General features: G+C 41.7%; 1 protein-coding gene across 2 annotated transcripts; it reads right to left on the bottom strand.

Annotated features, from left to right (window-relative positions):
• Positions 1-20947, bottom strand: hmgcll1 (3-hydroxymethyl-3-methylglutaryl-CoA lyase-like 1). 2 transcript variants are annotated; one of them, XM_044371941.1, is made up of 9 exons: positions 20166-20947; positions 17851-17928; positions 16451-16558; positions 15955-16050; positions 15619-15767; positions 9766-9829; positions 8823-9011; positions 1958-2083; positions 1-1555 (listed from the first exon to the last, which is right to left on the bottom strand). In XM_044371941.1, the coding sequence occupies exons 1-9, from the start codon at positions 20259-20261 to the stop codon at positions 1451-1453; spliced, it is 1011 nt and encodes a 336-aa protein (XP_044227876.1). In that variant the 5' UTR covers positions 20262-20947; the 3' UTR covers positions 1-1450. The 2 variants fall into 2 exon arrangements, 1 of the variants encoding a protein (XP_044227876.1); XR_006406993.1 differs by lacking the exon at positions 1-1555 and adding an exon at positions 3080-4300 and having other exon boundaries at positions 2000-2083.

The following is a 20947-nucleotide window of genomic DNA, read 5'->3' as shown; positions in this document are numbered from 1 at the left end:
CAGTTTCATTGTTTTTATTTGACATTATACAGCACAGTAGATTGTAAACAGTAGAGGCAGGAGAGAAAAGCAACCACATTTGACAGTACTCGCACAGATGATCCTCCCAGAACACTTCTATATACAGACACTGAATCAGTAGCTTATGTCATGGTGAAGGTTTTTTGTCATGGCAAAAAACTATCAAGGGGCACTTTTTAAACGATCTTTGGCAATCCTGAGAGCAAATGGCTGCTGTGTTATTTTTGTAGTTTTGTAGGTTTTCGAGAGGAACCTTCTTTGAAATTCCTTTTCATACATGGTCTAGCCAGGTAGGAAAAGCTGAAAAGGTCTTCGGAGAAGTAAATGCTTTGAGAGAATTTCCAGGGCAGCAGGAGGGAGTTTTTTCTTTTGCAGTTTGTCCTCTCTATTTATACAAATCAAACACCTGTGGTGATAGTAAATTGAGTTCAGCAAGTAGCCAAAGCAGACTAAATTCTTATTCTGTTGCTTTATTTTTATAAGGCCACTGAGCTATGCAAAGTTGAAAAGTAATAAGAGCGGCTGACCTTTTCTGGGTTTGTCAAGGCCCAATAAATGTGACAAAGTTGTAAAATAAAAATGAATACTCATCTTGATAGAATTAGTCATTTGCGTCTAGTCATTTTCCAGCTGATCTGTCCTTGCTCCTTCGTACTGTCGAACCATACCAACCAAAAAAATACACAACTCAGAATATCACACCTGAATTAGGTGATTCAGTGGATCATAATGGTCCTTCAAATCCTAACAGCCTCCATGTGGGAAAATGACATTGAAAGAGGTGGTTTGGAAACAGAATCTTTCTCATGATATTATTTAGTTGAGATACCTCTGACATTTCCAGCAGAAATATAAACAAGGAAAAATGTACTTCAAATACAGTAGCATAGGCAACAACTCTAAAGGCAGCAACAACAGGGAAAGCACTTGAAAGTAATAATCTCAAAGATTTTCATTTACATAAATGTCTGTTAAGTCACTACCTATCGCCGAATGAGGTAACACTATAGTGATTGAGCCTATGGCTCACTGATGAAAGCCATTGCATTTGCAGTATTATGAGTATTACGAACTGGGTGTCGGTGGTGACATTCAAGCAGCGCATACTTAGTGATGCGTTTTCCATCACCCAGCAGTGGTTGGTCTGCCAAAGAGGGTAAGCGGAGCTAACACGACAGACTCGCTCTTCAACTCATTTGTGTGTGAAGCGGCATACTGTTTTTTCCGGTCTCTGCTAGCACTGTGAATAAACAGTTACTGACGTCACACAGGCGACACTGTTCCCTGGGAAGTAAGGTCCAAAAACACACCTGCAATTACCGTTTATCGCCATAGGTGTCAGCAAAGAGAACGAAACAGAGATCTTCGAGATTGTTACTTTAAAGGGAACAGAGTCAAATATTTAAATATATTTCTTTGCTGAAACACATCACAGTGTCCTGCTACTTGCCTGGGCAACCCTGGAGTTTGTCTTGCAACATAAAGCCCTGCAGATGAAGTCACCAGCCTCTATAACTTTGGCAAGGTTTACTCCCTGAAAAAAAAAGCAATATCAATTCATTTCAAAATGTAATTTCTATGAGGTGATCTTGCCTGTTTGCAATATAATGAGGATCAAAAAGAGGCAACCAAATATCCTCAGGGTGTCAGAAATAGATGTGTGCAACAGGTGATGTAGTGAAATGGTTCCACCAGCAGGGGTAGGGATTGTAAAATAAATTGTTCCTGGGTCAGGACATGCAATAATGTGGGCTCAGGCAAGCTGTGTTAAACCACTGATATTATAAAATAAACATTCACAGAGCAGTATGTTTGCAGAACGAACTGTTTATGTTAATGAGCTCTGAAAGATTGTATGAGTTGGTTTGATGAGATGGGATTATTAAGACATAAACTACAGCAGCTCTGTCCAAGTGCACTGTGAAGACATACTTACAGTTTCAATGCCCATGCCATGGAGCATGTAGAGTACATCCTCTGTTGAAACATTGCCAGATGAACCCTGGGCATACGGGCAACCTCCCAGGCCAGCTACTGCAGAATCCACCACACAGACCCCCATCTGCAAGGACAAACAGCACACAGAGACATTCAGCGCCTCCACACATGCTTCAACCTCAGGTAAAATCCAGGAACAAAGATCCTTGTTCTGTTAGATTGTTCTGCGTGGTGCAGTGTGCCTTGCCAGGCCTGCGGTCGTGTTTTACAGCTGTTTAGGAGAACTGTAGGCTTATGTCTTGAAGATGAGTGGGCACAGAATGTCCCACAGTATGGCTTAGTCATCCTCTTTGTCAGCTTAAACCACCAGCACCACATAATTATGGCCTTGTTCATATGAGAGGAACATTATAAATGCTGAACAGAACATTTCATATGTTTCTGATTCTCCTGGTTACTCATGTTTTTACAGCACTACTCTGCCCTTAACCATGGGGATTCACTTTCTTGCCACATTGAGAAGACATTTTTTCCTCGGCTGGATGGTGTCTTTTTACACTGTGCCAACAATACAGGAATTGTAACATTAATACACAAATGCGCAGTTGCTGCAAACTATTATCATTAGTGTCATAATGATGTCTTTGGTTAAAATGTTCTATTATGTTTTATGGTGGTCTTTGTACTAGGCTGTCTTTGTACAAAGACATACAAACTCATGTTATATTTACACCTGCAAGAGATACATTTTAAGTGTTTACTTTGTGCATGTTTGGCTCATATGGCTGTTTACAGTCAACATAATTGTTATATTTTGTGGGGAAATGTTCTTTTTTTATTACCTACAATAAAGAAAAGTGTCTGGCGTTTTCAGTTGTTTTTCCGAATATCAATGCTTTTGTTGGACATCTTACAAACATCCAAAAATGCTGCTTAGCAAATATTAGGACACTGATTTTATTTTGATGCAAGAAGAATTCATAGTAATATATAATATTTTACAGTTTCTAAGAATGAATGTATTACATAAAGAGACAAACCTTCACTGCTTGCCGTGTAAGCGTATACTTAACTATGAGTATAACCTTTGTTTTCACACCAAAAAATGACGAAGCCAGACCTTCAGTTTTCAAAGTCATTACTGATGAAGGTCTCGGGATGTTTTCCACATGTCCCTGGGATTGTCATGAGAATATTAAAGATGTTTTCCAGCTTCCGTGGCAGAGCCAGATGTCAGAGGATCCCACAGTGAGAGAAAATTAACACGCTGATCCTCTCAGTGGCATTGGGTCATGAAGGACTTTCACCCTGTGGAGCAAGACCAAGCAAGCAAAATTAAAAGAATCTCTATTGCTTTTTTTTTAACAATGCTACTAATTGGTTGCTTTTCCTCCAGACAAGAACCTACTTCTTTCAGGGGCTGTCTGAGCCAGCCGTAATTGCTGTTTGTGTTGGCAAGGAGAGAGGAGGAGGTGGGGTAGAAGGAGGAGATCTACTCCGGTGTGTGCAGTGCACGAGATTTCCAGACCTTGGTCAAAGCCAGAGCAGGATATTGTACTAGGCAGAATTTTTTTGTTGTATAAACACAGAGTTGTAATCTACCATGCCAATCCTCTCGCTTTCAGCTGCTAACCGTGTAAGGCCAGGGGTCTTCAGCATACTGTTTCCGAGAGAAACAAAACGAACCCTTCAGCAGCATGCCCTGTTTCTCTGGACACTAATCACGCAGGAATTGGTGGTCAGCAGCTTGAGCTTGCCAGCGCTCAGTTAGGTTCACACTGCCCAGAAACCAGATGTGCACTTAGTGTTAAAAAGCCATATTCAGTGAGCTGTGGCTATATAAAAACAATACATTCCTGTATAAAGACACAGTGCATTTTGAAACTTGCATGATTTGGGATAAGCTTGTTGACATTCTACACTCTTAGTGGACGAGGCTGAAGATGGACATGCTCCCATTTTGGTTTTATAACTGCGTCAGAGAGAGAGAGAAAGAGAGAGAGTGTATTCACTGAAGGATATGAAGCAGTGATGCTTTACCCACTGCTACATAAACTGGGAAGCTGACAGAAACTGTCACAGATCCCCTGCTGACACATATATCACCTCTTTACAAGAACACACAAATACGCTTGCCATGGGAAAGCAATTCCCAGATATTGGTGGGCAGCTAGGTGATAGACAAAACAAACCTATAAAGAATAAATAAATGACATTTTTACTTCATGGTTTATTTAAATGTAGAAATTCTGAACTATATAATCAATCCATTCACCTTCTGTACCTTTGTTGCATGTCTCTCTCTGTCTCTCTCATTTCCTGACATCTCTCTTCTGACTGTCTGAAATAAAGGTTTAAAAGGTTTTAAAAAAACAAAACAAAACAAAAAATTCATTCATTTAATAAGAGGTGGCAAAAATACACAAATATAAAAAAACTATCCATGGACTATCCATTTAAAAAAAAAAAAGTATAATAACTACTAATCGGCTGACAAAGGCAACACGAACCGTACTGAATGCACCTGTTTATACTGTATGCTTATTGACTGAGTCTTAGATTTAGTAAAAATATCCACAAAAAGGGGCCTTATTGGGAACACTGTTGTAGTGCCAACTACAGTTATTATTCATTCACCTGCAAAACCTTCTACAATTTTGCCACTGTAAAAAGACCAGAAAGATTTTAACTATGAAAAGTAGCACATATTTTGGATAACGTCATAATACTCTAATAATCTGATATATAATATACTGTGCATGTACAGTGCCAGTCAAAAGTTTGGACACACCTTCCCATTCACTTGAATGCAAAAGTATATCCAAACTTTTGACTGGTACTGTATGTGTGTGTTCATCTTTTTAAAACAGCTTTTAATGTTTGATTTATGTCCTTTTTTATTTAAACATTCAGCACTTGCATTGTGTTTTAGCTTTTTAGGGTTTTTTTTGTAAAAGCATCTTTGAGTATCTATAAAATGGCTCTGAAATAAAATGTTTTACTTATTATTACTATTAATATGTAATTTGATTCCATCATTGTTTATTTAAGCATTATGATTATTTATTATTGGCTTTGATGCTGTGGGTTTTTCTTCTGAAGAACAGCACTTCACCACTGACCAAAAAGTGACAACTGTCAGAGGTGATGATGACTATAATGACAATCATGGTGATGGTGATGATGAAGATCATGATGGTGATGATATAATAATAAATAATAAAAAAAATTTGACAGATAACATCATCATCATCTCAGCGTCTGTCAATTATCAATCAAGGAATTTCACAAAATCTAGTCAACGTAAAGGGTAACATACAATGAAATGATCAATACACTAGTCCACATTAGAGAAGATCTCAGCATATTAGTTACACAGTTACAGTCCTGGTCAAACAGGGTATCTGCTGTTCAACTACAAAAAGCTCTTCATGGAAAGACACAAAAGAAAAAAACTGCAAATGAATGTTATTGTTGGTGGAGAGCTCAAGTGTGAGCACATACAGGTTATACTGTATTCCCCAGCTGCAGCAGTACACAATACACTGAAATTGCGGGTAAGAATAAATAATTTTCCTTGCCAAGCCTGTGAAATCTAAGTACATACATTGTCATTGTGTGACCTGCCAGGAGTAGGTTTTTAACAAAGCCCCCCCAGACCTCCTAGAAAAAAAAAGAAAAGGTACAAAGACAGAGGAATGTCTTTATCAAGAACAAAAGAGGTGACTCAGGGCTGACAGCGTCGGGGGAATTCATTTCTCTCCCAGTTGGTGGTGTGGACTTCTGGCACACAGTAATGAAAAGCTATGATAAAATCTTTCATTTCCATCTTGTTTATGGGTGAGCAAATGGTAGGCTAAATATCCCTGGCTGCTATTATTTTCTGTGGCCACGGGGCAGCTGTGATGAATCATTCTAAATATAATCCACATAGGAATTCCACCATCCCTCTGCGCTTTTTCACTATAGCATCCAAAATCAAGGTTAACCTTAAAAATATTTGTTACCTTACACATGGATACTATTGAGCTTTTTCTGCAGCACTGTGCTGCAGTGTTGTGGATACAGATGAACAGCACAGAAAATGACGCTCAGAAAAGCATCAATTTAGATAATATATAAGATATAAGATATGTAAAATAATGACATTCTCACACTAGTTTTGTTGTAACTGACACAAACTAAAAGTCACAAGGAATAATTATCTTCTGCACACCAGATATTTGTCCTGTAAAACAAAAGTGCTACTGAAGTTTCACTCTGCTTCAGAGTTGGGGCTGCAGCTGCAGGACCGTTCATCACATGCACAGCAGAGAGCGACTGAAAGGATCGTTTTCCACCGGCCTTTAAGCGCAGCATTGTCAGAGAGTTCAACAGCCAAGCGACAGATGAGTTAGGAGCCCCCCAGGGCCCTTCTATCCACCTAGCTCTCAGTTGCTTTGTCCAACAGATACTGAATAGGTGAGCCTTTGTACAGACCCCTTCACATCTGTTGACCCACCCAGCCCCCAATGAGCTTCCTACCCCACAATGACAATGTGCCCCAGAGAACTGATACAGCCATACCTGCATTACCTCTGTTTTATGTTTGGATTTATGTCAGTTTAACGTTTGCTAAGGGCAAGTGCTGAAAAACAACCCGACGAGACCTCCTCCACAGAGCTTTACAACCTAATTATATTTTTGTGAGCTGTGAGTATTTTACTATAATAGTACATGGAGTTTTTTTTTTCTTCACTACAATGCATGTGTACTCTGAAGGGAGGGTCCACTGGAAATATCTTGTGTTCATTAAGATTCTGGGATTTTTTTTTTCAGTGGGCAGTTTGTGAATCATCTCGCTTTGTGGGGAGGCTTAGATCATGTTTCTTAATGCCCCTCTTCCTTGTTGACTGATGGTTCCTGGTTTTCTGTGTGTCCCATTGTGACCTACACATTTGTTTTGTGCCTTCTCAATACTCGCCAAACAGAGGATACATTCATAATTTCGTAAACTGACACATTATCATTAAATATTCAGGTTTACAGTGAGTTTCAGAAACATTTATGCGACATGTTGTTTTATACTTAAGCTCCACACTGACTTTTTTGGATGTAAAATGTTTAAGAGGGGACTGTCAGCTGTAATTTGAGATTTATATTACATGGACATTTATTTTATGTGATTATATTCTATTAAGGTCAAAGATAGCTTGAACTTGATTTCAAACTACCTTAAAAGGCCATAGGACTAGATATTGATGGGAACCTGCTTTTGCCTGATTCCAGTGGAAGATAAACACTACTAACCCTTTGTTCTTTGTAAAAACTGCACAAAATATATTTTAATGTAACTCAGAGTGCCTTGAAATTTGTCTAAAAAGATGTATTGAGAGCAGCTTAACATGTCATTATCCACAGCAGGAATAATGATTTAAAGCCTCAGAAAAGACTTGTGATCTCCACAATGTTGGCAGTCAGTCAAGGAAGTTGAAAGATATCCTGGAACAAGTATTGCCACCTCAACTTTGCTTCCACATCTGGTTGCTTGTCTTCATGTCATCATGAGTAACATCGCTGATTTATGCAAAGGTCGGGAATATATCCACAATCGGCCTTCGGTTTCTCCAAAAGAATATTCATATTCATCAAAAGGAGAAGGATGCATGTGAAGGCGAAGGTGTCCAAAACAATCCTTGCCAAGCCAGTGGGAAAGCAGAAAGTAAAGCTGTCAAACACTTTAACATGAGAGGCTGTGAGGATCAAGAGGATGATGCAACCCCATCTTGTTCTTGTACAGAGGAGACTCAACACTTAAAATTCTGAGGTAAATGGGCCTCATCTTCACCAGTATTGGCAAACCCTACACAGACTTTTGCAAGAGGCATTTTTCACATCCATCACACAAAGATCAGGATGTTTAATCATACCTTTCTCCCTTGGAAGACAGGTGTGAATGAAAGGTGTGAGTGACCTCCCACTAGTTATCAGAGCTCCCTTCTTCCTTTTCCTCTAAGAGTCCAGAGAGTTTTTTCAACCTCCCTCCCTTTTTGACATCCTGCATTACTCCATCAAGGCAGAGATGTCAGGTCTCACCATCACTCTGTTTTCAAAGATGTCTGATGTCTGCCAGGTTCAGAGAATTTTCAAGCTCCGTCCCAGAATCTACAAGTCTCTCCATCCAACGTTTAGAGCAATCTTGTCCTCTCCTTCATTTCAAGAACTCCCAGAAATTCAAGCAGCCTTCAGTGATGCTTCCCCAGAGTAAAGCAGCATTCTCCAGCCATGGAGAGCAACACTCATAAAACTTTACCACAGTTTCTTTTAGACAACTAGATAGAAAGAATACTCAATATAATTTTGGATTTCATATTTTTTATTTTGTTATGTTTTTGTCCTTCAGTTTTTCTTTGGCTTTAATTCTTAATGTTCATGTATTTTGTGTCTCAGGAAACTCTTAAAAACAAGATGGAGCATAACCAGGGGTGTATCTTTGAATTTTTAAGTACATTGATAATGGATATTTTTGGGTGTGTTCATCTTCATTTTTACTATTGTCTTTTGCATTGTAAAAGTGCGTACACAAACAACTATCAGGATACAGAGGGTCAAAGTTGATTTGTTGTAGTTGTAGTTTTTTTTTGCAAAATGCAGTAAATGTTTTTAATGGATGATAAAAACCAATGGCTGTTTTTGTTGTCAAAACCATGAAATATAACTTCTAATAGGTGGAAAATATTTTTTGCTGCTATTTCTACTACTAAAGTGCTACCTAAAAGCACTATTTACTCTACTAATGGTGATAATAATCATAGTAATAATAATGATTATAACATAATCATTTATTATGGTGAGTAGTCTTGGGATGACTGATCAGTTCTTACCTGAAGTGCAGTAAGGATATTCGGCAGTGCTTGCCCATAGGTGTCATGGCAGTGAACTGCTAGAGCGCTGGTGGGCACCTCCTTCATCACACTCTGCAGCATCTTAAACATGGAACCTGGAGTGCCAACGCCGATGGTGTCCCCGAGAGAAACCTCATAGCATCCCATTTCATATAACCTCTTTGCCACCTAAAGAATAGTGAAATATACAGTAAAATGAGCTGATGACATTGAGAGAAAGACATAAAGGGAAGAGACTACTAACTCTAATCAAATATGCAAGAATCATTACAACTTTTGTTCAGCATTGAAATAGCAAAGACATTTCAATTTGACAATTCTTTTATCCCTATTTTTTATAATAAATGACAGTCCAATCTGTTGCTACAGTGGCAACTTGATCATAGTGCTTGAAAACAAAAGGCCTCAACTCAACTCAGTGATGCACATAGGATGCTGGGGCAGTAAATTGACAATAACCATGGAGTGGACTTTTGAGCTGAAACATATTTACCCAAAGCTTTTGTATCAAAATGAAGATTTATTAATGCTAAAGAAAACAAAAAACAAAAACCACCTAATCCCCAGACAATTATAAATGCTGCTGAGAAGAAAGGATGCTTTCCTGGAGTCTTTTTTTAAATGAGCATAATCTCGTAAATTCATGAAGGTGAGAAAATATGCAATCACACTATGACGGATTACAAAGAAGAGGCATGATTAGAAACTGGCAGTAGTAGTACTTAACTTTAACTAATATCACCTTCCATTGTTTATTGTCTAGAAAACCTATATTTAGTAAATGTTAATTATAGTTATGTCACTGACAGTATAAACATCTTCAATAACTGTTGTCAGCAATAACATTTCAAGATGACTCTATTAATTGCAGTCTTATTGAATGTTTTAGAAAATATGAAAGGATCCATAAGATTGATCTCACCTCAGCAACTTTGGAAGGTTCAATGTGTCCCTCATGTGGGCATCCGACAACACATGAAACATATCTGTAAAAGGACAATTCTGTTTTAATGTGTTCATGAAAAATAAGATTGTTTTGGATGTTGAAGAAAAAACGAAAGTTATGATATTGTAACCCTAGTTCTATAAGCACAGGTGGAGCCCTCTACTGGACTCTATAGATTCTATGGGTAATACTCTCCTCCAATCACACACACGCAATTGCCCACTGAAATTTGCATGTACGTAGCCAGCCAATCAGGGCACGCCTACTGATTACATGTGTCTCAGTATATAAGACAGTGTCTTGCTGCTGCTTACTATCCAGAAACCGCCTCAGTGGACTGTGTAGGAGCGGCAGGGTCCATGGGTAGAGGGCTCCGCCTGTGCTTATAGAACATAACCTTCATTCTATCTCACACAGGCCTGATGAATGTTCACCCCACCGCAACATGTCATCAGACAGCCTCACTGAGCCCGACCAGAAGTTAGTCGATGCAGCCAACCTACTATGTTATAATCCAAGCCGCTTAAGCAGAGCAGTAGGGTGCCCAACCCAGCCCAGTTAACATGAACATTAAGTGGGTGAAAACATGGCCTAACCTCGCAGGGGTCACAGATCATACAACAGACACCCTGCACACCTCATTCCCCAAGTCATCTTAGATCACAGGAGAATGCAGGTGTATCATCCAGATTCTGACACTCAGACTACCCTTTTAACAAGTCCTGAGTCGCTCCTGAAAACAAAAACCTTGAAAAGGAGCCTGACATGTCCAAGAGACAAAACCTTATGAACGGACAAGGCAAAGACCAAGACACTGCCGTGCACATGTCCTTGACACTCACCCCACTGAACAAGGCTGTAATTGCTGCTACGCCATGTGTGGAATTCACTTGGACCATGGTGGGGGGCGTCCTTACCCGCCTGCCTGTAGGCTTGGGAGATGCATTCACAAAGCCAACTAGCTAGGTGCTTCTTGGATAGGCTTTACCAGCCACTCCCTCTCCATAGCACACGAACAGCTGTTCAGTGCGCCGAAAGGGGGCCGTTTGTTCAACATAACATGCCAACGCATGTACTGAGCACAAGAAATTCAGTTTTGCCTCCCTAGCATCTCCATGAGGTGGAGGACAAAATGCCTCAAGCTGAATAGTTCTGAGAGTAGCACCTCTGCGGTCACCATGAAGCAGCAAACAGCTGAGGTGAACCGACAGGTGCACAATTCAGACATGCATCACTGGGCGTTGTCTCCTAACCCCCTGTAAGAAATGTTTCATGAGGGGACGGGTGAAGACAGGTCTGCCGCCAAAGCCCTCATGACAGGAAGAAACAGCAGCTGCATACACTTTAACAGTGGCATGAGACAGCCCCTTTTCCACCAGATATTGTAGAATGTCAGGGGGTCACATGTCAGGGGGTCTAATCTCCTTTACTAGCACCAGTGTTGGAATCCCAACCACTTTGCTTTGTAGCAAGCAATGGTGGATCCTGCTCTGTCTGCTTGGATGGTCTGCACCACCTGTGCAGACAGTCCAGCCCACATCAGCCTGTCCCCCTCAGGAGCCAGGACTGGAGAGGTTGGCCCAACATGGCCAGCATGCCTATTAAGCCCGCCTCCTGGGCCAGAGCCCCCAACATTTGAGGAATGGTCCTGGGCTGGGCCACCAACATCTGGGTCATCTCTGCATGCCATGGTGCCAAACGGCGGTCTGAGGCTATCAGGATGACCAACAATCACTCCTGTCTCACTCTCTCCAGCAGAGGGAGCGTGAGACGAAGAGAAGGAAAGGTGTAAAGCAGCCTCCTTGGCCATGGCGCATGTGCAAATGCGTCCACTCCCAGGGGTGGATCATCTTGCGGCATCAGGGAGAAACAGAGCAGGTAGTGGATGCTGCTTTGACTGGCGAACAGGTCCATTTCCGCTTTGACGAACCAGGTCCACCTCGGCACCCACTCGTCTGCCAGAGACCCGCCCCTTGACATGAGGTCAGCACCCCTGTTTTCTGGACCTGGAATGTGAAGGGCTGTCAGAGACAGATGTTCTGAGGCCCACAACAACAGGTTCTCTGCCATCTTCAATAGGACAGCGGACTGAACTCCGCGCTGCCTGTTGATGTAGGTGGCTGTGGTGCGGTTGTCTGTTCTCACCAACACATGTTTCACCAGAACTAGTCAGGAAGTTTTGGAGAACAAAGAGCAATGCCTGAAGTTCGAGGAGGTTGTTGTGTCAATTTTCCCCTGAAGGCCACATACCACTTATCACTCTCCCCAGACAGGTGTCTGCATGCATCTGTGAACATCGCTATGTAGGAGGTCACTTGACCCAGCATTGTCTCCATCGACAGATGCTGTGGGGACCCCCAATAACGCAGGTCCTCTTGCCTGGGATCCAAGCACAGGCTGGCGAACCACCTCTTCAGGCAGCACTTGCGCAGGAACTCCAGTGGAACCACTGGATGGCCCACCGCAATGAGCCCCAACACCTACATGACACACTTGCTGAATGTGTGGAGAGCCAGGGAGTAGCCAAATGATAGCCTATTGTACTTGTACGCTATCCCCTGAAAGACGAAATGCAGGAACTTCCTGTGTTTTGGTGCCACCTCAACAAGAAAGTATGCATCTTTCAGGTTGATGGCGGTGAACAAGTTGCCCGGTTTAATCAGTTCCTGATGGTTAGTATGCGGAACGTCTCTCAGGCAATGCACTGCCTCAGGATGCAGAGATCCAAAATTGGTCTGAAACCTCCCATCTTCTTAGGAACCAGGAAGTACACAGAGTAAAACCTCCTCTGTCTGTCGTGAATGGGAACAATCGAGATAGCCTGTTTCAGCAACAGGCCCTGCATCTCCTTGGACAGAGAATCTGTCTCCTCCTGGGAGGATAGATTATCTCCTTGATGCCCAAAAATGGTGGAGGAACACAGCAGAACTGGAGTGAACAACTCAGTCTCTGTGCTTTATCCATCCACTCCGTCAACACGCAGCTGTGATGCCATGCCTTGTAAAACTGTGTCAGAGGGCAACCAGCCAGCTGGGGAGCAGCCGATATCGAAAGGGCCTCAACACAGCGTTAGATGTTGTGTCCGTGTGTCTGTTTTTGACAGCCATGCTATCATTAACCCGAGAGACAAGTTATGCATGCTGATCCTGTGAAGGATAGTGGCAAAACCAGCAGGAGACAGTGCTGACACTACGCAGACATGAAGTGTCCTTTCCCCAGCCAGTGTGTGAGCACGAGGCATTATTCCTCAGTGAGAAAATAACGCCACTCGCTGCATCACCGTCAGCTGCAGAGGCAAGCTGTGCTGGCTGGTCCAATAGATAACAGTACCAGTGAGCACGGTGAGAGACAGATCGTCTCTGTGTTGCTATGTCGGGTGGGATGTGTTTCTTTCTCACCACATTGCGCCTAACATAGCTCTCATGAGGGGGCTCAGCGCTGAGCTTTTTTCAGCTAGCACAGCCTGCAGCTGAATGAGGCCGCCCGCCATCTGTTTCCCTAACTAAGGGAAGAGAGGCATGGGCGCTAGCTGAGTGAGTGCATACTGCAGTATGAGCCTCTGTGAGCAGCTGGATGAAACGGGCTGGGCCGCTGTCATCACAGCGTCAAGGAGGGCTGGAGAGGTGGAAGAGGGGAGGGTGGAGGATTTTCCTCTTCGGTGGAAAATGTAACTTGTTTTTATTAAAACATTTTCAACACACAGTGAGTTTTTCAACCCAGCATGGGAGGGCCAGTGCTGCGGTGTCTCCTTCAAGATGGTCTGGGAGGAGGCTGATGCGGTGGGGGCTGGCAATGCTCTGTCCTGCCTGTGCGCTCTTCTCCTCACTGCCTTTGACCTTAAAAGCCTGTCCAAAGCTATGGGATCTCCCAGGATGTCTTACCTGTCCTTTCTCTGTATGGCGGTTAGTCCCAGCCACACATGACGTGAGCCCACCGTGGCAAGTGATATCACATGCCCTGCAGCAGTAGCAACACCCAGACTTATTAGTCTGGCCGATGATGCAGCCTAGAAAATCGACCTGTTCTGCTGTGGGGGGAGGCACGTAACAGTGTATTAGCTGCGCGCCCAGTCAGAATATTTTTCCTGAAATATTCCAGCATGTCCCTATCCTCCTCCAGTGGAAGCTGCGGCTTCCTGCTTGCTGACCAGCGAACTGAGTGAGGAATCGGGAGGGCTGCGAGGGCCTCTTCCAGGGGGGCACACCGGGACAGCCTGTCTCCGTGTGGCCCTCTACTCTCAGGAAGGAAATCAGTCCCATGACTGGTGACTTTGTTTTCCTTCCAGGACATTTCGACACACTGCCAAATGTCCAGGAGAGGAGGCGAAACAAAGGCAGATTGAGCTGGATGAGCCAGGCTGTAAATGCCTTCACATAGTTGACTAACCGGATTGGGCGGGACAGACAGGGGCAGTGAGAGCCCTATGCGCTCTGCCACCAGGGCCATAACCTTCAGAAGACAGAGGTGGATTTCCAAAGGTCAGCAATGATGTCAACACAGATGAGAGGTTGTCATCATCGTTCATTGACAAAGCTGCCAAGACAGCCTTAGCCGAGGTGTCTGATGGCGGCAGAACTCCAGACGATGCAGGGGACTCATAATCGATGCGGTGCTCTGGGTTGCTCTCAACGCAGTGGAGCAAGACATCACAAAGCTGAAAATGGTCCCACCATTGCTGGCGTTGAATCAAAGGAAGTCTTCGGCAGTGAACGCAGGGCAGTGGATGCATCAAGCCGCTCTGTGCATGGTCCCGTCCAAAGTACTCGAAGCTGAAGAGATGCCTATTGACAGCAGCACGACGGCAGAAATGAGCTTGCTGGAGCGGCGAGTCCTTCCATGGAGAGGTAAGATCACTGAGCAGATTCGTCGTCGCTGAAGTGAGAAGGATAGTGAACAGCAGCAAGACACTGCCTTATATACTGTGTGAGACACACATAATCAGCAGGTGTGTCCTGATTTGCCAGCTACAGTACGTACATGCAAATTTCAGTGGGTGATTGCATGCATGTAATTGGAGAAGAGAATCACCCATAGAGTCCATAGAGTCCACAGAGTCCACTAGAGGGCGGAGCCTGTGTGACATAGAACTGAGCAACTGCTGTGGATGTAGAAGCAATTCACTGTAACATAGAGAACTTAACTGTGCTTTTGGTCTTGTGGTGTCTGTACTTTTAACAGCTTTATATGTAGGATATACTCAGTGAAACAGAGAGCCACTCTGTTTTTGTTGCTACTCGGTGGAAGAGTGTATAAATTACAGTGTATAAGAAACTTCTGGACACGTCAGTGCTGTTTTGGCTGTTCATCTGTATCTCTTTGTCAGCTGGATATCTCAAAGGCTTCCAGAAAGATCCACATTAGATTTGGTTAACATATCGGTGATTAGAGTTTGGTGGTGATCCAGACCTAAATTCTAAGCCATTTGTTAATCATTATCAAACAGTATTTGGCACATGGAGCAATGTTTCCACTAATCCACTGCTGTTCTGGTTCTGTGTTTATCTTTAACCAGATTTAAACCTTTATGTACAGTGAAATGTTGATCTAATCTAATCTAAGTAAACATGCATTGCCATTGCAGTGGCTCGTATTTCCATATATGATAAAAGGCGCAACTACTGTATATCCAGTATATTAAACTGTTTGGTTTGCTTTAATGTACATCCAGACTTGTGGTTTACTAATGCATTGATATAACCTAGTGACCATCTGGAACTTTTGTGTAAAGGTATCATTACCTTTAGTAACAAATAAATGTGACAAAATCTGAATAAAATGCTATGTGTTTTCTCTCATTCTAAGTGACAATTTAATATATAAAATACTAACCCACGGACTGGAATTTGTCGCTCTTTGGCAGCGTTAATGACTTCCTCAAACCTCAGCATGCTTTCATCAATAGAGCAGTTAATATTTTTTTTACTGAAGCTTTCAGACGCTGACCCAAACACCGCCACTTCTGTAGCGCCAGCTGCAACCTTAAACAGGGGAGAAAAATGAACTTGTAAAACCACTTTGAACACTGTGTTGGAGTCACACTTACGTAAGTGCAGGAATCATCTGGCATAAAAAAATGTGGTGCCAACAATTAACTCAAATTGACAAGCATGGGTAATTATGGTTTTCAGCAGGGATCATTATGCTGAATTGAAAATTAATGCTTACAGCATCCTGGAAGCCCTGCATGTTAGGTGTCAAAACCGGGTACTGAACATGAGGTGCTCTCTGGATTCCTCTGAGCACATCAGTGTGGTCCGCCATCTAAATGACGAGGAGGAAAACATATGATGTAGAAAAATAAACCTTTAACTTCAATCTGAACATGTTGCTAAGAATACATCACCCTCCATCAATGTTTTCACATAGGCAGCACACAATCCATAAAGGACAGAATTACTTTTTCATGTCATGTTTTTTCAGATTAAACAAAACATGGGGCTTGAACATGTTTGCTCCCACTCGTGAAGTAAATAAATACAATTTATGACAGGTAATGAAAGGTCGACTTCATGAAGAATATTTAAAAATATTCCTTAAAAAACATCTGTGGGACCAACAAGGATGCTGGAGGAGCAGACTTCCTCAGTAGTTGTGCAGACAAGAAAGAGAGCTTAATAAATCACTCAGCACTCTTTTTCTGTGCACAAAGAAGAGTTATTACCTGCGGTACCCACTTTGAAGACACAAAGCTGGTGGCCTCGATCACAGGCAGGCCTGTTCCTGAGAGCATGTCTATCAGCTGGATTTTCACCCGTGTCGGAACAATTTCCTAGGGAACAATGAAACTGAAACAGCTCTTTCTGGATTTGATTCCTCTCAAGATGGGAGGTACAACAAGTACATATCTGGCTGTAGGCACACTGGGCCTCATTCACTAATATGTGCGCAGAAATGTTCTTACTTTGCACACAAAATACCGTCCGTCATGATGTGCACACCGACATATTTTGTTCTTACCACTGTACGTATGTTAGTGAATCAGACTCATTCTAAATTGACAGGCACGTGCACGCTATCGGTAATTAGCATACACCACACCCCCATTTCTCTATATAAGGAAAGCTCTGTTGGAGCAGTGGAACAGTGGCGAGAGCTGTCACTCATTGCAAAGAGGGCCATGATGGTAAAAATGTAGAAAAACTTTACTGCACATCGTGTTTCGTCTCTTTCCACAACAGGCCATGATGTAGCGAAAGCATAGCGCCCCTCACTGTGCTAATACTGAACGGAACAGGCTGCTGGTTAACAAGCTGCATGTATCACGGCCAAATCTGATGGGGAAATTAATCGAGGTCACATTCCAATATGGAAATTACAGTATATAAGCTATTTTCAACTAAAAGTGGGAACAGGACAATTTTAATATATTAATAATTTCATTACATTTGTGATGATGATTTATGGATTACTACGTCTTAGCTATTCATTTTATAATTAGTAAATAAGTTGTGTATAATTAGCAATTTCAACTTTTAAATGTTGTATATTTGGGTCCAATCATTTTTTAAATAATACGCATGATCTAAGGCATTTCTAAATTTGTTCACAGAGTGAGAACAAATTCAAGTAAGAACATGTTAATGAATCCTGAATTTGTGCTTAAACCATTCATTCGGTTTAAGCAAAGATTTGTGTGTGCACACTGTTTGTGAATGAGGCCCATTGCTATCTACATTCACATGCTGAACCTTGCACCTGCTGGATATTTTGAGATCTCTCAAAATATAAAATATCTCTTATCACACATTGTGGTAAATAAAATGATCTCTGCATCCAGTGCAGTCTGTAAAACTACTGGCGTGCAATAAGGAAATGATACAGCTGTGACATGCTAAGAAGAGTAAACTGAGCCAGAAGCCGTGTCATCTTTTCTGTTGAATTTCAAAGAAAATGTAAAACATATGCTCCTGGCAATTACGGCACACAACCCATATGTTATTGCTTTATGTATGAAAGATACAGGAAAAAAATGGGTTTTCCAGGGATGATCATGTATGTTTAGTAGTACAAAACAAGGGTGCATATGAATATAAATGAAATTTGTGACTGAAATGACAGTACCTTTTCATTTTGAAGTCCATCTCTAGGACCAACTTCAACTATTTTAACAAACTCAGGATACTCATGTCCTGTAATGGTCTGGAAAGATAAACAGAACAGAGAATAAATAGAGGAATACCACTCAAGAAGACATTCAACACAAACACTCAAGTCATCCTTTCAGCCAGGACATGTTATTTCTAACATGAACGACTCTGTATACCTCAAAGCTAGATGATACCTGATAACCAAAACATAAGCCTGTCGTGCAATTAGGATGTAAACCCAAGAGATGTGTCATAGAGACAAGACTGGGAAAGAAGGGAAGGGTAACTCCACAACAACCACAAGGGATATTCTGAGGATCAGGGTATTTTTATGGCTTGAACCAGATAATAATTATAGAGAAAAAAAATCCTTGTTGAACTTTAATGTACAACCTCCAAAGACATTAAAGATTGTAGAATTTATAAACATCTTTATCCTTAACTCCTAAAAGAAGTATATGTGTCTCTGGTGCCATGCCATTGGTCCAACGGCTCATTATTCCGAAACCCCAATAGTTCTAAAAACATCCCATTGGACCAAAAGCCCATTAGTCCGACAGCCCGTTACTCCAAAAACAAAAGCCCACTTCTCCAAAGGCCTGTTGCTCCGAAAATATACGCTCTCCCTGGAGTTTTTTGCCCTTAATATCTTAGTGTATAAATAATGGTAATGCGTCCGTCACCCCCTACCGCCCCCACCACCACCACCATGGACAGGGCCAGCAGTTACTGAACTCCAACAACTCTAGAGTGTGTATTTTCGGAGCAATGGGCCTTTGGAGTAATGGGCATTTGTTTTCGGGATAACGAACCATCAGACTAATGGGCTTTCGGTCCAATGGGACATTTTTCAAACTATTGGGGTTTCGGAATAATGGGCCTTTGGACCAATGCAATTCAATTCAATTTTATTTATATAGTACCGAATCGTAACAAAAGTCATCTCCGGGCACTTTTCACATAGAGCATGTATAGCACATACTCTTTAATTTACAGAGACCCAACAATTCCCCCATGAGCAAGCGCTACAGTGGTAAGGAAAAACTCCCCTTTAACAGGAAGAAACCATTTGACTGTCTTCACCAACTGGATGCTAACCTTTACTTTTGGAGCTGAGCAGTTAACTGTTAGCTAGATGACAGTAACCATTAGTTAAGCATTGGTGGAATGTAGCTGACGTTAATTAGCTAACAGCTAAGCTAGGTTAAGTGCATTTAGCAAATGGTTACCTAGATAGCTACTTAGTGTATGTTGCTGTCCATTTTATGAAAATTTCTACTCTGCCTCACTACATTTCAGGGAGAAAATAATACTTTTTAAGACACATTCATTTAGAAAAGATGATGTATTGTCCTAGATTAACTACCCAAGAGTATATAAAGTGGTTAAGACTACTGTAAGCTAACTCCATTAAATATAATGCTATCATTTAAATTATGCTAACGAGTTAATGCATCAGTAATACAATTATAATTCATTAATATAATATATGATAACACAATGGGCTATTTTACAGCATAATAATACTTAAACCTCTGATACCTAAAGTACATTTTGCTTATAGTACTCAGAATCAGAAACAGGTTTATTGAATGTGCAGACCTACTTGGCAATAAATTGTACAAAATGTACTTTAATTATCAGAGGTATTATTATGCTAGTTATGTACTTTTGTGTAATATTTGCAATGCATGATTCTTACTTGTAATGAGTAAGGGAGTATTATAATAGGAGTATTTTTACATAGTGTTTCTTGCTACTTTTTGAGCATAACAATTGAAAATAAAAGGAAACAATGAGTTACAAGAGGCCAAAAATATCTATAGATGCTTCTTGTGTCATTCAATTCCATTTAAATATCACATCTATTATTTAATTCAAGCTTAGTACATGATCAATGTATTTGAATGTAAAGAACCACTACAGGTAGCGCATCAGTCCATTTTCAATAAACAATTATTCTTCTTATCAAATTACTAATAATCCTGTTGAAATATCCTTGTGGAGAGACACAACACAGACAAAGCTAAATTTAGTCTGCGTATTTTGTCACATATAGTCAGTTCAGAGAGCTGGAAACATTTTTTATTTAGAGAGAATAACCTCCATTCTCAAAATTACAGTAATATGTGAAAGAGGAATAGAATTTGAATTGAAGAGGACCATTATATAAGCACCATGCAGTATCAGCGCTGTCATCAGTGGCTGGCTGCTGTGTAGTCTCTGTGTCATGAGAGTCATGTGGCAGAGCATGTGCAGCAGATTAGAAACAAGTAAAAGGACGCCCACCTTTTCCTCCAGCAGCCAGCGTCTCAGCCATGGGTAGTCCTGGATGACTTGTTCATAGCTCAAGCAGTGCTTCACTGTTGTGGGTACGTTTCCCATCCGAAGGGCTGCTGTTCAGCCTGCCGCACCTCTGTGTCCTCTGGGACTCACCTGCTCACACCGCTGCAACAAATGTAGCAAATTGAAGCGTCAAATCAATATTCTAATGCAGGCCTGGATGATGGAGGGCCTTGCTGCAGGAGGAGATAGGATTAGAGGACGGCTGCAGACGGTAGAGTATGACTCAGCAGTTGCCATGGCACCCACATCCCTGGCAGGGAGGGGATCAAAACAGAGACGGACGGGGGAGATGGAGACTGCGCGAGGAAATGGTGTGAAGCAAAGTGGGAAATGGAGCGATATGGGAGATTAGAGCTGCACTTTGGACTGGAATTCTTGTGGAAGCATTTTGAGGAAAGATATAATTTGTGCATCCAAAAAAGGGAATGCAGGTGCAGAGCAGGAAAACTGAACAATAAGGGAAGAAGAGTTTGTACAGCCACAAATCAGCTCCAAATGGTTTATTCACAGGCTGAATACTGAGTGCTTGCTTTATAGTAGAAGCATTTAACAGTATTCACTAAAAATCTCACAGCTGATATTTTTTAGATTCAGCAACTAGATTAGATGAATATTCACCTCCCTCTTCGAGTGAGAATTGAAGGCTTCAGGGAAACAGGCTGCTTTGATTGATCTCCTGTGACCTAAACAGTTGAGGGGTTTCCATTGCCAGACGTGCCACTGCT

The sequence above is a fragment of the Thunnus albacares genome, chromosome 14 (assembly GCF_914725855.1).
Source record: "Thunnus albacares chromosome 14, fThuAlb1.1, whole genome shotgun sequence".
Classification (NCBI taxonomy): domain Eukaryota; kingdom Metazoa; phylum Chordata; class Actinopteri; order Scombriformes; family Scombridae; genus Thunnus; species Thunnus albacares.
Note: the sequence above shows the minus strand (reverse complement) of the source record. Positions and strands in the feature narration are given on the sequence as shown.

Bases quoted from the DNA above. Each gene is read 5' to 3' on its own strand.
- hmgcll1 (XM_044371941.1), bottom strand. From the start codon at position 20,261: ATGGGAAACGTACCCACAACAGTGAAGCACTGCTTGAGCTATGAACAA. The intron at 9,830-15,618 runs GTTAGTATTTTA...GTCCTTTTACAG, and splicing joins CGACAAATTCCAGTCCGTGG to ATATGTTTCATGTGTTGTCG. The intron at 1,556-1,957 runs GTAAGTATGTCT...TTTTTTTTTCAG, and splicing joins ATGGCATGGGCATTGAAACT to GGAGTAAACCTTGCCAAAGT.